General features: G+C 47.7%; 1 protein-coding gene across 5 annotated transcripts in view; it reads left to right on the top strand.

The window, feature by feature from the left end:
- The first annotated feature begins 3,404 nt into the window (after positions 1–3,404).
- Positions 3,405–17,052, top strand: part of B4GALNT3 (beta-1,4-N-acetyl-galactosaminyltransferase 3) — a 96,812-nt gene continuing 83,164 nt past the window's right edge. For all 5 annotated transcript variants that reach the window (XR_001104620.2, XR_001104619.2, XR_002477970.2 and 2 more), the window contains exon 1: positions 3,405–3,573. Coding sequence is in view for 2 of the 5 variants with exons in the window: in XM_012434965.2 (XP_012290388.2) it covers positions 3,405–3,573 (169 nt within the window). In the remaining 3 variants the exon portion in view is untranslated. The remainder of the gene's footprint in view (positions 3,574–17,052) is intronic.

Below are 17,052 nucleotides of genomic sequence, written 5' to 3'. Positions count from 1 at the left end.
GTGCTAATCTTGACACATTTTAGAAAACTTTAGTCAACCTCTCTAACAGCCTCTGTAATTTGGGAGAAAAACCTTTATGGTTTGACCTGCCCTGCCTCTGATATTCTTGCCAAGCAAAGGCCGTTCTACCATTATTGCAGGTGTATGATGGACATTATTTTTCCTTTTGGGTGCAATTTTTACAATGTGACCCTGGGCCATTCTGGGTCAGGTGCTGCAGCTGAAATGGGAGGATGAAAGGACAGTGAAAACCATCAAAAGAACTGGTGAGTATCCAGGTAAATTCACACTGACAGTGGACATTGGTGACAATATATTATGCTACTAAAATTTGCCACCATGATGCCTCAATCCATATACTTAGTTCTGGAGCTCAGCTAATTGGGAAATTTGGTCCTCAAAATTCAGATCTTCCCCTGTTGTAACATCACTAGGAGTCAAAAACGGATGTGGAGCAAGCAGGGTCTGAATGTGAGGGATATCTCAGTGCCAAGGTATCACCCACAGCAGAGAAGGGAACAGAAGAGGGAGAGAGGAGAGCCACATTAATTTCCTGGCCTCTTTTCTCTTCAACAACTGGGACCCTCTCACCGTAAGCCAGAAAAGTTATGATCTACTCAAGTTATAAAAACAAAATAGAAATAAGAGGAGGACAAAAAATCAAGAGGTACAAGGTGATCTCCTTCCTCTTCTAAATTTCTTTGGAATTCACGTTTGGACCAGAAATTCGGCCTTTAAAGTGTCAGATTTCTTTTCCTGTCAACTATCATTTTTCCCTCAACTAAACGGCATGCTCCCTGTTTTAAATCTCTCCCAGTTCCTACATAATAGATGCTTCGAGCATTTGGTTGACTGAAGTGATTGCATGAGCTTTCTCAGTCTGAGGAGAGAATTGTGGCAAGGCTGCCACCTGTTTCCATGACAAAGTGCTAAAAGTGACTCAGTCTAACACCCAGTTGGGTTGCCCTCAATGAGAGAGGGACTCTATTTACAGGGGCCCTGGTCACTTCCCACATGACTCAGCTGAGCTTGCACAGGCTGTGCACACGCTGGCTGCTCCTATCTTGGACTTGTGGAAACAAAGAAGAACATGAGAAGTGCAGGAATTTGTGGCTTTGGAACTTCAGAGACCTTTTCCAGGGCCTGCAATTAGAGAATTGTCCTTTGGATCCACCCTTTGCTCAAGAACTACAGTGAAAATTCTGGGAGATGTTTGCTCAAAGTGCTACCCTCATTCTCAAACCTTCCTAAGTGCTAAATGGACATTGTACCACCCACTGGAAATACAGCTCCCATTTTTGAAGCCTTACAGTGAGGTTAGGAAAACAAGACTCACACACTCCAAGGAAGTTCCAGCATATCAGATGGTGAGACAGATGGCAAGTTCTACTAAAGCTCAAGAAGGAAGGAGTTGCTTAGGACTTGGCTAGCCCAAGAAAGCTTTATAGAATCTGAAATGGACCTTGGAGAAAGGGTACAAGTTGACCAACTAGAAAAGAGAATGTGTTGGAGGGCAGTGAATAAACTCATTGTAGCTGGAGCAGGTTTCACGTGGTCATCTAAAGTCGGAAAAGGTTCTGGAAGGCCTTGAATCCTGGATTTACAGTGTGCATCTTAATCAATAAGCATTGGAAGCCATTAAATTTTTTTGAGCAGGTGTGTAGATACATATGAGGTTTTTTTTTTTTTTTTGAGACAAAGTCTCGCTCTGTCACCTAGGCTGGAGTGCAGTGACATGATCATGGCTCACTACAGCCTCACACTCCTCCTGCCTCAGCCTCCTAATAGGACTACAGGTGCGTGTCACCATGCCTGGCTTTTTATGAAGACCATCTGGTGGCAGTGGAGAGGATGAGATGGGAAGTCAGGAGTTGGGGAGGCTAATTAGGAAAAGTCCTGTAGAGATGTACAATGTCCAGCTGCGGTGAGAACAGAGAAAAGGGAAACATAGCTCTCAATTCTGTGAGAACTTCTGTCTTGGAACAGTACTTTTGTGATATTAATTTGCTTTAAAAATGTCCAGGAACACTTTGACCCCTTCACTTTTCCCATAGTCTCCTGACTATTTTTCCCAGAAGAGATAATGGAAAAGAAAACTGCAGTGTAACCTGCTGAATGACCTTGGGCAGTTCATTCTGCCCTTGGTACTTTATCTAATTTAAATCAGATAATAATGCTTTACCTGCCTGAAGGCAGAGGAGCGGAATATTGTGGGGTTTTTTTGTTTTGTTTTTGAGATGGGGTCTCACTCTGTTGCCCAGGCTGGAGTGCAGTGCCGAAATCACAGCTCACTGCAGCCTTGACCTCCTGGGATCAAGGGATCCTCCCGCCTCGGCCTCCCAAAGTGCTGGGACTGTAGACGTGAGCCACTGTGCCTAGCTTATCTTGGTGATCTGTTCAACTCTAAGAGTGAGCTCCTTCCTTTTCTTTTTAAAATTCATTTTTGGAACCCTCCAACAGATACTCTCTTCAAACAGCCATTCCTGACCAGTATGGGAAAACTGCTTGCTGGGGGTCACCGTGGGTGCCTCTGGGAGATGTGGTTCAGTCTGGGGAGAAAGGTCTTCAAATCTCCGGTGGACGACGAAGCTATGTCGGAGTTAAGTGTCCAGTGATATCTCCCGACGAATATCACGTCTACTCTGGTTTCGTCAAGCAGAGAGTAGGGTCGTTGCTGTAGGCGACGAAAGGCTCTGAGGCCGAAGCCTTGGGCGGCCCCATACCAGCCTCTACTTCGCTTCTGGTTAAAGCCACACCGTCAGGCGCCTGGGCGGTGACTCGGTTTCCCTCGGTCGCCCAGAGTCCGGATCATCACTCGCCCCCTCGTCACCCCACCCGTGCCCCGTCAGCAGAGGCACCAAGTCTCTGGCCCCACCTCTCGCTCCGCTAGGGAAGCCAGAACCGCCTCTTCTTGTCCCAGGCTTCTCGGGGGCGGAGCCCACCTGTGCCCGGGGCGGGGCGGGGCCGGGGCCGGGCCAGGTGAGGAGAGGGGAGCGGCCCGAGCCGGGAGCCCAGTCCCGGGCTGGCGGAGGCGGCGGCCGTGCGCCGGGGAAGCCTCCTTCTGGGCAGCGAGTGAGGGCGGGTGGCGCGCAGTGAGAGAGGGCGGCGGCGAGCCTGCGACGGGAGCGGCGAGGCGAGGAGAGCCCGGCGCGGAGCACACGCGCGGAGGAGGAGCCGGGCTCCACTCCCAAAGAGAACTGCGGGGCGCCAGCGCAGCCCGGGGACCCTTGGCGCCCAGAGCATGAGCCCGCGCCCCGCCGGAGAGCGGCCGGGGGAGGCGGCCTCGGCGCAGCCCTGAGACGCTGGGCCGGAACACGGGGCGCCCGGGGCGCGGGGCCCGGCCAGGGGGCAGCGGCTCGGGGGGTTGCAGCCCGCGCCGGCGGCGGCCGCCTCGGCGCAACGCCATGGGGAGCCCCCGGGCCGCGCGGCTCCTTCTCCTCCCGCACCCGGTGAAGCTGCTGCGGAGGCGCTTCCGGCTGCTGCTGGCGCTCGCCGTGGTGTCCGTGGGGCTCTGGACTCTGTATCTGGAACTGGTGGCGTCGGCCCAGGTCGGCGGGAACCCCCTGAACCGGAGTAAGTAACGCCGAGGGGAGGCGAAGGGCGCGGGGGTGGGCAGCGGCGGCTCCTGCGTTGGGGGGACCCGCCTCTCATCCCATCCTCAGACCCCATTTCCCAGCCGTTTCTCCCTCAGGTGCCTGGCGTCGCCCCGCGCGTACTCCGGGAGAGCGGCGGGCGGGGGAAGCCGCGGGGCCGAGCGCAGAATTCCCGAGCCCAGGCCTGCTCGCCGGCCGTGTGGGCCGGGGCATCCCATGGGGGGGCTCCTCGCTTCTCCCCTCGGAGAGCGACGTAGAGAGAGGCTCCCCGCCCGCCCCGCCGAGACGCTGGCAGACTCGGCCCCTCCTGCCGTGCCCTGCTTGTGGCTCCCGGGTTGGAGGTCCGCGGGGTCCACGCGCGAGCTGGGGATTCGTGTGTGGGATGCTCTCGGCCGTCCACACCCAGGCACGCGCTCCAGTCCGCGAGGCCCAAACTGCCCGCCGCCTTCTGTTTGGCTCACTCCATTTCCTCTCCTGCGGCGTCTTGGCGGGGGGGTTCTTTTTTAGGATATCTCGGAGTGTCCCCTCTCCCAGCCCCGTCCTCTTCCTCTGAATCTCCCACCTCCCGGCTGCGCCCTCCCTCGCCTGTTTTGGCCGCCCCTTCTGCTAGTTAATCTGAACCCTGAGCAATCTCCCAAACTCTCCAGTTTAAGGAGATGGATGGAAAGCACGGTGGAGCGGGCAGCGGGTAGATTCTTACTTCTGTTTTTAACTTAGCCGAAGCCACTTAGTAATTGCATGCCTCAGTTTCCTCCTAGGAAAACAGGAGAGCATGGGCTCTGCCTTTTTACATCAATAGGTATGGCTGTGCGAGATGGTTTTCAACGTACTGTGGATGAGAGTAACAAAGTGAAACTGACAGTGTCAGGGCTGTAAAAGACCCTGCAGTAGCTGGGAAAAGGAATGGAGAAACTCTCATTACCACCAGGTGCCCAACCCAAGACTGAGGGGCCGAGGTTCAAAGTTCTGACACATGGCCTCCCATGCCTTCACTTCCCTCCCGCTTTCGGGAAACTCAGACAGAGTGACCGAGCAAGTTGCTGAGAAGACACTCTGACCTATAGTCCTCTCAGCTCCTCTATCCAGAGTTGGGTGCGGTGCTGTGCCTTCTCTTGTGGCCCAAGAGAGGGAATTACTAGGGACGGTTGTTGAGCTGGTTCGGGTTGGAAATGTGTATTTATGGCCTAACCGTTCTGTGGTGATGAAAGTAATTCTGGCTGTGAGTTAGAGGAGACTGGCTATGCCACTAACTAGCTGGGGAATCAAGGGAAAAAGGACAGCTTCTCAGGTGAAAATGAGGATTTGTCTAGATGATCTCCAAGGTGTCTTTCTGTCTGGATACTAAGACTGAACTGCATGTGAGCATTTCCAGGGCTGGAGAGCTCAGCACATCACTAGGAAGGCTGAGTCCACCCCAGTGCCACAGCTGGACGCAGAAGAGCCCTTTCCTCTGATGACCAAAATCTGCCTGCCCATAGTGAATTCTTCCCTCCTCTGGGCCTTGTTCTTCCTTCTGAAAGACAGTGCATCCGTTCTCCCCTGCATGGCCACTCGGCCCCAAATGGATGAGCTCCTTTGGAGGGTGTGCGGGTGGGGGCCTGGGAGGAGACACCTCTTCCCGATGTAGCCATCATTTTGGCTACGTTCTCTTTTTGTCCTGGGCTGTCCCCTTATATTCTACTCTCGATTTCCCTATGGAATGAGATTTAGACAGGAGCTGTGGTTTCTGGCTCCTTGTCTCCCATCCTTTTTTATTGTGAAGAAGCCCAGATATCTTGCATCAGAGTTCCCTCTTTTCCTGTAGGTTTCACTCCAGCTCAGAGCTATTCCTCTGGAGGGAGAGCCAGGGAGGAGGCATTAGGAAAGGAGAGATGGAAAGGGGTTGCTAGCATTCCCTCCTCCACACCCTTGCATTTCAACCAGGGTAGTAAAACTGCACCTCCGTATCCCTGGCCTCAACCACAGCAACCAGAACCAGCTTGTTGGCTCTGCTTTCCAGCAAGCCACCCCGCCTCCCCTCTCCAGCAATCCCTGCCAACTCCCTCCACCACCCACAGCTCCCTGTCATCTGTAAGGTCAGCCCCCGTTACCAGGAACCTTTCATTTGCCTGTCCCTGTGCTGGATCTGGTGCTGGAAGAAGAGTGTGGAGAGATGGCAGTCACAAACTCCAGGGTTACCAGTAATGACAGGGGAGCATACTTCCTTCTTTATCTTCATGAAATAACCCAGTAGTTTAAGATGTGGATGATGTACAATTTGGGCTCCATATGTAGAAGGAGATATAACCACAGCTGGAGTGGCTGCAGAGAAAAACAACCAAAATCCTTAACAAATAGAAAATGGACAAAAGAATTAGGACTGTTCACTCATTCATTTACACAAATATTTACTTAGCACATACCTGGAGCCAGGCCTTGTGTGGGGCCAGGTAGGCGTGATGACCAGGATGGGGTTTCTAGCATCTACAGCTTTATCTAGGAGGAGAGCTAAGGTGCCTATATCAAAATGGTTGTAATATAAAAGTTATTAAGTTTTGCAAACAGGACCTATATGTTTCTGTGACACCTCTTGAAATGGGGAATAGCTCTCCCAACTAATATTTCATGGAAATGGTGACATTTTGGGAGATTTTGAATAGTTGGTAAGATTTTGGTGGATACAGAAAGGCTATTCCAGACAAAAAGAGCAACATCACAAAGACTGAGAGTCTGGGAAAGTTTGTATTTGAGAATATTGAACAGCTGAGTTTGGTGAAACAGAGGGTATAAGGAGAATAGAGGATGATGTTATGTGTGGAAGACAATAAAAACCTTAAAGAGTGGCATTTATTCAGTAGCTAGCAGAAAGCAGTTGAAAGTTTTATAATAGGGTAGCATTGTAGAATGGGACAAGTGGAGGGTAACAATACTTTTGGTATAGCATGGTGGTTCTGGAACAGGGTCCTGATGAGTCCCCTTGTTGAGGCCAACATTATTAACCCTTTAGCTGTGGGTCATGAAGCTGTCCTGGGGAGGAGGTCCAGGTGGCAGTGGGACACTCAGAGGGCCTGGGGCAGTCACTGTACTAACGCATGCATTAGGATTTCAGTGTTTTAATAAGTGATGTGGCTATCCTGGCATATGTACTGGCTGAAAAACAGCCCTGGGAACAAACTGTTATTGGAAGTTAACGATTCTCTGATCAGGCAGGTTTTAACAAGTTATATACCCATTTGTTCAGATTGGATCAGCTAAGATTCTATCTGAAGGCAGAGTTCTGGACTAAAACGGTTTCTAGAGGCCAGGGGCGGTGGGTCACATCTGTAATCCTAGCACTTTGGGAGGCTGAGGAGGGTGGATCATTTGAGGTGAGGAGTTTAAAACCAGCCTCTCCAGCATGGCAAAACCCCATCTCTACTAAAAAAAAAAAAAAAAAAAAAAAAAAAAAAAAAAAACAACCAACTACTGGGGAAGCTGAGGCCGGAGAATCGCTTGAACTCCGGAGGTGGAGGTTGCAGTGAGCTAAGCCAAGATTGCACCACTGCATTCCAACCTGGGTGACAGAGCAAGACTCCACCTTAAAAAAAAAAGATGGTTTCTAGAGATGAAACATCTCAGAGCCAGTGGATGACATTTGGGCACAAATCCAGGACAGAAGGAAGGCATGCGCTGGCCTCTTTTAGATCTCCCAAAGCTGGGTCTGGCACATCCCCATATAAGTGCCAGGATTACTTGCTGGATCCCAAAGTATTCTGAGGCTCAGAAAGCCATCGACTTTTGCTGCCTTACCTCTATCTATACCATGTCTCTCTGGTTGGCCTTTGTGACTTCTGGCTGACTTGAGTGGACTGAGGGAGGCACACCCACAGTGTGAGGCAGTCACTGCTGTCCTGGCCACCACAGCCATTCTGATTTGGAAAGGATACAAACCCTCCAGTAACAGAGGTAACACAGGGCAGAGCAGTAATCTGAGATGCAGGCAGGGAGAGAGGGAGAAGCAAATGAGACAGATGTGTGGGCAGAGGAAGGATAGTGTGGCATGGAGTTGAAACCCAGCACAGCAGCAAGCACAACTGTCTCATGTGCTCCCGCGGGCAGGGACTCTGTCTCATGCAGCTCTGGCTGGGCTGCCTCTCTGTTCCAGGGAACCTCTAGCTCCTATTCACGTGTCCCGTTTACCTCTCTTTATGCTGACATTCAGGTCACCAGGCTACTGCGTGTGTCTTCAAATCAACATTCAATTCTGGGCACATACTAGGTGCTCAGATAAGTACCTTCTGGTTATGAATGTGTCAGCTTTGAATTTCCAAGCATCTGATATTTTCCACTGGCAGATACTGTGTTTATCAGGGACTGATCTAAGAATAAAACCTATAAATTCTTGTTCCGTGTACCATAATACACATACACAACAATAGCCTGTGAATACAGATACAAAAGATAAATGATAAGACCTTTTTTTTTTAATCGTGTACTTTCTTTGGTCATTGCCTATACAAGGAATGCAGTTTTTGACAATAGGCGACCTTACCCATATTTAGAGTCTCTCCTTTCCCTGGTCTCTCAGTCCCTGTGCTGATGTGGCCAGCAGAACCTCAGCAATGCATCTACCATCTTTACCCTGCCTACTACCCAGGAACCCTCAATCTCAGCTGAGATTCCCCTGCTTGGTGGTGCTGGGGCTGCCTGCCACTCCCTGTCCTGGGAGTTGTTCAGACACTTTGCATGGTTATAACTGCTTTGTAGCACGAGGTTTTCTGAAAGCGCTTCCGGCTGGTTTCAGGAGAGGCTGGTAAGTACGCTGCAGTAATTTTCCAGGCCATGGAGCCTGGTCTAGCCCTCTAGTACTGAGCTTTATGGAGCAGAGCGGAGCAGCGGACATAGCAGAGTTTGCTTTGGAAGGAGTCCTAGAGGCTGTTCTTGGAGTTGGCTACTCACTGTCTAGTTCTCCTCTACAGTGTTCCACCAGTCTCAACACTACGCTTTTATTTTCCGTAAGCGCTTTTCTCTATGTATAAAGATTATGTGATCTCAACTAGGCGAACCAGACATTTGGAGTTTTCAGTCCTTTGACCTTGTGTTTCACGTAATTAATAGATTTATATATTAACCAATATACAAAAATGCGAGTGGAAGAGGTGAGAATAGTTGTATGGTGGCTCTAAAGGGCACTGGGCTGCATCTGTTATATATTCTGAACAAAGTGTGACAGATCTTTCAATTTTTACAGACTCACGTTAACAAGTGGTACTTTGAGTGTTAGAAATATCCATTGGATAAGCAAAAATGAATATTCTTTGTATTCTTGTGATACTTTAGTGTATGATTTATTTATTTATTTATTTATTGAGATGGAGTCTCGCTCTGTCAGCATGCTAGAGTGCAATGGCATGATCTCGGCTCACAGCAACCTCTCCACCTCCCAGGTTCAAGCCCGAGTAGCTGGGAGTACAGGTGCGTGCCACCACGGCCAGAGATGAGGTTTCACTGTGTTGTGCAGGATGGTCTTCAGCTCTTGATCTGCCTGCCTCAGCTTCCCAAAGTGTTGGGATTACAGGCATGAGCCATCGTGCCTGGCCTAGTATATAATTAATTTTATGTTCAGTATGTTCTTTATTTCATAACTACAAAAGGCCTGATACTGGCCAACTTTTTAAGAAGATAAACATGCAAATCGTTCCTGTGGTCCCTCTTTTTCTTCAAGTATATGTACAGAAAGTTTGATGAGCAGTTTTCACAAACTGAAAATACCTGTTATGAGCACCATGATGAAGAAACAGAATATTACTAGCATCCCAGTGCCCCCACAGGGGGCTGTCAATCACTACCATCGGCATAGATTAATTTAGCATATTTTATATAAATGGAATAATACAGATTGTGTTTTTTTATTAAAAATTCTTTTAAATTCAATTAATGAAATTATTTTTTGAGATTGGTCTTACTCTATCTCTCAAGCTGGAGTGCAATGATGTGATCTTAGCTTATTGTACCCTTGAATCCCTGGGCTCAATTACAGGAGTGAGCCACTGTGCTCGCTCTCATTTTAAAATGATATTCTTTATGATTATAAAAATGATGCATCTGGGTGTGGCGGCTCATGCCTGTAATCCCAGCACTTTGGGAGGCTGAGGTGGGCAGATCACTTGAGGTCAGGAGTTCGAGACCAGCCACCTGGCCAACATGATAAAACCTCATCTCTACTAAAACCACAAAAATTAGCTGAGTATGATGGTGTGCACCTGTAGTTCCAGCTACTCAGGAGGCTGAGGCACAAGAATCACTTGAACCTGGGAGGCTAAGATTGCAATGAGCCAAGATTCCACCACTGCATTCCAGCCTGGGTGACAGAGGGAGACTCTGTCTCAAAAAAATAAATAAATAAAATAAAATAAGGATAAAAATAAACCTGTATAAAATACAGGCGCGGTGGCTCACGCCTATAATCCCAGCACATTGGGAGGCTGAGGCAGGCGGAACCCAAGGTCAGTAGATCGAGACCATCCTGGCCAACATGGTGAAACCTCGTCTCTACTAAAATACAAAAAATTAGCTGGGCGTGGTGGCACTTGCCTGTAGTCCCAGCTATTCAGGAGGCTGAGGCAGGTGAATCACTTGAACCCGGGAGGGGAGGTTGTAGTGAGCCAAGATCGCGCCACTGCACGCCAGCTTGGCGACAGAGCAAGACTCGATCTCAAAAAAAAAAAAAATGCATGCTTATTATACTAGATAACAGCCGTGTATCTGGACCGCATTAACTCCTGTGAAAGTACTTTTTTGCCTTTAGGCACCCCAGCATCACTAACAAAATAACCTAAGGCCAAGGAAGACCAGGGGCCTAAAAGCTATAGGATACACAGCCTCTGAAATTCTCCAGTAGCTCTCTGCCAGGGTGGAATTGAGAACTGCTGCTCATCCATATGTGAGAATTCTCTAAACATATTTCTTCTGGTCTTGATCTTGGAAATAGCTGTGCTTCTCTTGAGCTGTTTGTTTTAATTTTTATTGGTCATGTAAGTTGCATAATCACTCTGATTTCTCTCTTTGTGTTGTTTACTAGAAAGCTTTCGGATTCAGTTTTTTCCTCACCTGGAGAAAAGTGTAAAGGATTTTATGATCTGTATTTTTCTACTAATTTTATGCCTGTACCTTTATCTCCCCACCCCCACAACCAACCATTTCCAGTTTATGTCATCTTATATTCTAAGCTACTTTAATTTTTGTAAATTACTTTAATTTTTCCTGGACCGAATCAAGGCATATAATAAATCAACAAGAGCACTATGTTATGCATACAAGTATGAAGAAGAAATGAGCACCTAAAATGCCACCACTCTGACCTGGACATTGTTGCAAAAATAAAGCATAATAAGCAATGATAACAAGAGGTTGGATTCCAGGATGCCGTAGACAAAAAGTCTGGATTTAAAAACTTAAAAAGACAAAATAGTATTGCCCTGACCTTTTTGGGGGTCTTTATTTAGGTACTAAAAAGTTGAATCACATCCACAAATTATTACCTCTTTCCATAGCAGAAGACTATCAAAAGCTTGGAATTTACTGACAGATGTTGGGGCCTGAGCCACTTTTGTTGAAAATCATGACCCCATACAAGGAAAATTCAATAAAATTTGGGGCATCCCTGACACTACCAAGAGAACAACTGAGAGACTGACCAGGAAGACCAGAAACTGGCTTGCTGTGTGGGCACCCATCCCTGCAAAGGTCTGGGAGGAAGCTTCTCACACCAGCAAGGACACCTCAATGTGTAGATCTGTGGCCGCTGCCAGCCTGTTGCTTTTGGATGCATAAAGTCACAAACTAATTTAGAGATCCAGCCTCTAGCCCCTCTATTAGCAGCTGAGAATCCCTGCTCAGGGAATGCACTTTGTCTGTCTCTTCCACCCATTTCTTCTTTGAAACTGTGTTCTTGTGGTACCTAGCAGAGGCTATGCATGTGTCCCACTCTGCACAGCTAAAATTCTGCTTTGTGGCCACACGACCCAAGAATAGGGCCTACGAATGGGAAGAGAGTAGAGAGAGGTGGGAGTGGAAATAAAGAAATGACATTCCAGGTTGACCAAGGATTTTATTTATAAATGCTCAAGAAATTGAGTGTTGTGTATTTTGCAATTTCTATTTATTTTGCAAACCCTGAATGGCTGCAGAAGCAATTCATTCTAAACTTAAAACAAAATGTTTATGGAACATTTACTTTTCTGTGGCAGACTGAGTGGACTGAAAAGCATTGATAATTCCTGGAAAAAATTGTGGAGTTTGAAGACAGACAAAGTTCAAGTTCAAGCTCTATTACTCACCAATTGTGGGACCTTATAGAAAGTATTTATTCCTTTCTGAGTCTCAGGGGTCTTGTCTGGGTAGTGGGGCTATAACGCTGTTCCTGTAGAGCTTTTCTTATGACTAAATGAGATTTAGTGAGTCTAGCACATATTAGGAGCTCAATGCATGCTGGTTCCCGTCTCTTCCCTCTCAGTCTGATAGGAGTTAGAGAATGGCTGGGCAGGAGGGGCAAACAGACACATTCCTCAACTGGCCCATTTGCCAGTGCCTCTTCAACTTCTCAGCCCATGACACAGCTATGTCCAGTCCCCCAGCGGTCACTATGCCATCTGTGTCCAGCACCTGCCACCAAATACACATTCTTTAATCACTTTTTCCCTCCGTGATGTTCAGCGGTGCCTGCATCTTTCCATCCCTGGCAAAGATTTATATTAGGGGAGGGGGTCAGGTTAAGAGTCAAGGATTTTGCTGAGAATGAGAGCTATTTGGGGGGGCTGTACCAGGGCACAGAAATGCAGCAATTGGGAAGCGATAGCCTCTCACTGTGCTGCATGCCCCTGAGTACATGCTGAGATTTCTGGGACTGGAAGACAGGAACACATGGCAGTTGTCTCATTTATGTAAAAAATATATTTTTTTTTTAGAGATGGGATCTCACTATGTTGCCCAGGCTGGTCCTGAACTCCTGGGCTCAAGCGATCCTCCCTCCTTAGCCTCCCAAAGTGCTGGGATTACAGGCGTGAGCCACTGTGTCCAGCCAGTTTTCTCCTTGTACATTCTAGCTTTGTAACTGATTTTCCTGGTTTCCTGTTTTCAGGAAATCAGTTTACCTGAAACTAATTTCCTGTCCTTTTGAGGGCTTCAGTTCCATAATCTTTGGAGTGAGATGCTTCTTTGCAAGAGTAGATTTGGAACTTGCCCATGTCACTAAGGGGTGAAGGGGACAGTCAGAAAGGAATATCTTTGACATTCTAGCACTGGTCTTTCCAAGGCTCAGTTACCTGAACCAGGATGTGGCAGCTTTCCCAGTAGTTCTGACTGCTTTGGCCTCCAAGGTCATCTCTGACAACATGGTCTCCGTACAAGCAGTTGCCTCAAAGATTAAAGGCCTCTCTGCTGAGATCTTCTTACAAATCCTCTGATCCACTCCTTTCCACCCTGCCTGCCAAGCCCGGGTTCAAACGAATGTGTGTGGCGTGTGCTCATGCACACCTCCCTTGCCAGCCAGCTGGTCCCAGCTGCTCACCAGCACCTCTCAGGCAAAGGTGAGCAGGAGGAGTGAGGATGGGGAGGATTCCCTCACGGACCAGGCACACAGCGCAATACGTACTCCGTGTCCTGGGTCTCCTTTCTTTTCATTTCAGCTGAGCAGAGGGCCTGGGAAAGAGAGGTGGAGATGGGGAACACATGCCAGGTGAATGACTTCCAACAGCAGAAGGCAGGGGAGATTGCACAGGCACAGAAAATGGGTAGAGAAATGAGGGAGTGAAATGGAGGGAGAAACCTTTATCCCATTTTTTCATTTTAGTGACTGTATTTTTTTTTTTTTTTTAGATGTAATCTCCCTCTGTCGCCCAGGCTGAAGTGCAGTGATGCAATCTCAGCTTACTCTAACCTCCGCCCCGCAAGGTTCAAGCGATTCTCCTGCCTCAGCCTCCTGAGTAGCTGGGATTACAGGCATGTGCCACCATCCCCAGCTAATTTTTGTATTTTTAGTAGAGATGGGGTTTTGCCATGTTGGCCAGGCTGGACTCGAACTCCTGACCTCAGGTGATGCACCCCCCTCGACCTCCCAAAGTGCTGGGATTATAGGTGTGAACCACCGTGCCCAGCCTAGTGACTGTATTTTTTAATAAGTTTTATTTTGTTCTATTTCAAATTTGTTGGGTCCCTTTAAAAATACTATATTGTGGCTGGGCTAGGTGGCTCACACTTATAATCCCAGCACTTTGGGAGGCCAAGGCAAGCAGATCACTTAAGGTCAGGAGTTCGAGACCAGCCTGGCCAACATGGCAAAACCCTGTCTCTACTAAAAACACAAAAATTAGATGGGCATGGTGGTGCACACCTGTAATCCCAGCTACTCTGGAGGCTGAGGCAGGAGAATCACTTGAACCTGGGAGGCAGAGGTTGCAGTGAGCTGAGATTGTGCCATCACACTCCAGCCTGGGTGACAGAGTGAGACTCTGTCTCAAAAAATAATAATAATAAAAATAAAAATACTTCATTGTTCTTCTGCATTTAAAATTTTAAAACAAATTTATTTAATTATCTAAAATTGTTGGTTGCCCCAAACTAAGAGGCTGCTAATGTGTTAGCATCTGCTTACTGCTTTGATTTTTACATCTTCGTATTTTGACTGCTGGAGATTTCTCTTACCTTATGGAGGGCTTTACTATGTAGGTCGATTATGCTGTTGGAAGTTTGCAGGATGGCTGGGACATAGTGAGGCTGCTCAGGTGTTACTGCAGTGGCCCAGGGGGTGGGTGGTGAGTGCCTACATTGAAGGGATGACAGATAAAAGTTGAGACATCTCAAGGCAGGAAGCGACAGAGTTCGGCGGTAGGGTTGATGTAGAAGATGATAGAATACTAAAGTTATGGGTTTCATAACTTGGTTCTCTGGCTGTACTCTGCCACCATCATTTAAATAAGGGTTGTCTTGTGTACCCAGCATCTCAGAAATGGTCTCCTGAGGAAAAAAATGCGTTCATTTGTCCTTGTACTTTCCTCTCTGGAGCTTGGGTACCATGGTGGTCCTACAGAAGAATGCAAAGCGTGGGAAGGCAGACATTCATTCAGCAGGGGTTTACTGAGATCTTATAATATGCCAGGCTGTGCTCTAGGTTTTAGGGACATCACAGGGAACAAGAAGTTGAAAGAGTTTGCCATCACACAGCATACATTTCTGGTGAGGAAGAGACAGGATAATCGGGTAAACAAACAGATCGGGATTTGAGATGGTGACACTATCTGGGAAGAAACAGAAACAGTAATCACACAAAGGGACTAGCTTGGAGTGACAATCCTAAAACAGATAACTCAGGGCTGGAGGACTGATACCAAAAGGGTGTCAGGATTACAAAGACCTCAGGAATTTGGAGAATGGGAGCTGAGTAGAAGAGGAAAAAAATGTAGAAAAGACTCATCACTGGTTTTCAGGATAAGTGTCTCCTTCCTACTCCTGTTGTCCTGAAAACAAGGTCCTCCTTCACCTCACTGGCAGGAATAGAGTCAGCCTCAGACTTGAGTTTTCTACCAGGAGTGCTTGAAGAAGAAGTACTGGCTAAAGACTGTCTGGGCTGGGCAGAAAATGATAGTGACTGTTTCTTCTTTATCACAAACCCAGATCCCAAAACCAGTATGAGGGGATGGGGGACGTCCTATTGAAAGCCAGCCTGAATTAACCCTGTCTCTTCCTCTTACAACATTTTTTCCACACCTCCATTAGTGCACTTATAAAAGTCAGCCTTGCATCAGAGTTATTTTTGTCTGTGTTTGTCTTCCCCCATGAGATTGTAAATTTCTGGAGTACTGGACCTGGGCATTTTCCCCTCTTTGTCTCCCTAGCACAGAGATTTTTATTTATTTATTTATTTATTTTCCTCAGTTGGAAGAGATTTTTAACCTTTTCTGGATCACATACACCTGTAAGAATCTGATGAAGAGGCCAGGCACGGTGGCTCACACCTGTAATCCTAGTGCTTTGGGAGACTGAGGCAGGAGGATGGCTTGAGCCCAGGAGTTCGAGACTAGCCTGGGCAACACAGTGAGACCCTGTCTCTACATAAAATTTAAAAATTAGCCCAGGCCAAGCATGGTGGTGCACACCTGTAATCCCAGAACTTTGGGAGGCCAAGATGGGTGGATCGCTTGAGTCCAGGAGTTCATCAGCTTGGGCAACATGGTGAAACCCTGTCTCTACAAAAAATACAAGAATTAGCTGGAAGTGGTGGCACTACTATAGTCCCAGCTACTTGGGAGGCTCAGGATCACTTGAGCCTGGGAGGCAGAGGTTGCAGTAAGCCAAGATTGCACCACTGAACTCTAGCCTGGGTGACAGAGGGTGGCACAGGCCCCTGCCTGGATGACAGAGGGTGGCACAGGCCCCTGACCCCTATCCATGGATCTCTAGTTAAGAACTCAGCCTGAAGCTTTACCCAGTGCCTGGTATATAGTAAGCTCTTGGAGTCTGATGACTTGGGAATGGTCTCCTGATTAAATCTCCTTACTCTAGTTGCAGGGGACAGATGTTAGGTGGGAGAAAGAGAGCCAGGAAGAGCCCCGCTGCTGGGAGATGGAAAAGAGTGTTTAAATAATCCATCTGGAAGCAGCCATCCAGAGAGCAGTAGCTTCACCATCACTTCCTGTCCAGAGAGAACCGGAGGTGGGGTCTCCTCCCCGGGCTTTGTCTTCCCTCAGGCTCTGCAGTACCTCCTCTTCGCCCTGTGCCTGCTGTTCTCCAGTCTTCTGACATCCTTCTGCTTGCCTTTCAAAGCTCTGCTTATCCTTTTCTCTCATCTCTTCCCTGAAGCCTTCCTCAACTATTTCAGAACCAGCTGACCTCGTTCTTTTTGGAACTTCTGTTGCACCTAAGTTTTCTGAAACTTACAACTGAGCACTGACTTTCTTTCATTCCTACTTCATCTGGGTTGGTCTTGTGCATCCCAGCTACGTTGTTAGAGAAGCCAAAGATGGCTCCAGAGTATCTGGTTAGGACAGTTTGCTTCATTCTCCCCACAGCATTGATGGAATACTTGGAAGAGCCAGGCAGTTCACTTAGAATGGAGTTGGCACAGGCTTCACTGTGCCCGTGTTTCCTCCATATGACATGGCCATCCTTCCTGCCTAAACTTCTGGCATTGCTGGTGTGCCCTCCAGGCCATCTGCTGCCATCTCTGCTCCTCCATTTCTTCCTTCCTTTATCATGGCATAGTGGTGAGAAGCTTTGAAGTCAGACTACCTGAGTTTGAACCCTGGCTCCAGTCATTAGTAAGCTGTGGCACAGTGAGCATATTATTGAGCTTCAATATGCCCCAGTTCCTTCTCTGTAAAATGGAACTATTAATGGTACCTGTCTCATTGTATTTTTGTTGTGACAATTAAGTGAAATAATATAGATAAAGTACTTAGAACAGTTTCTAATACATAGTGTTAGATAAATGTTAGCTGTTGGCTGG

This window comes from Aotus nancymaae, unplaced genomic scaffold (genome assembly GCF_030222135.1).
Source record: "Aotus nancymaae isolate 86718 unplaced genomic scaffold, 86718_ANA_hifiasm-v0.15.2.pri h1tg000016l, whole genome shotgun sequence".
NCBI lineage: Eukaryota > Metazoa > Chordata > Mammalia > Primates > Aotidae > Aotus > Aotus nancymaae.
Note: the sequence above shows the minus strand (reverse complement) of the source record. Positions and strands in the feature narration are given on the sequence as shown.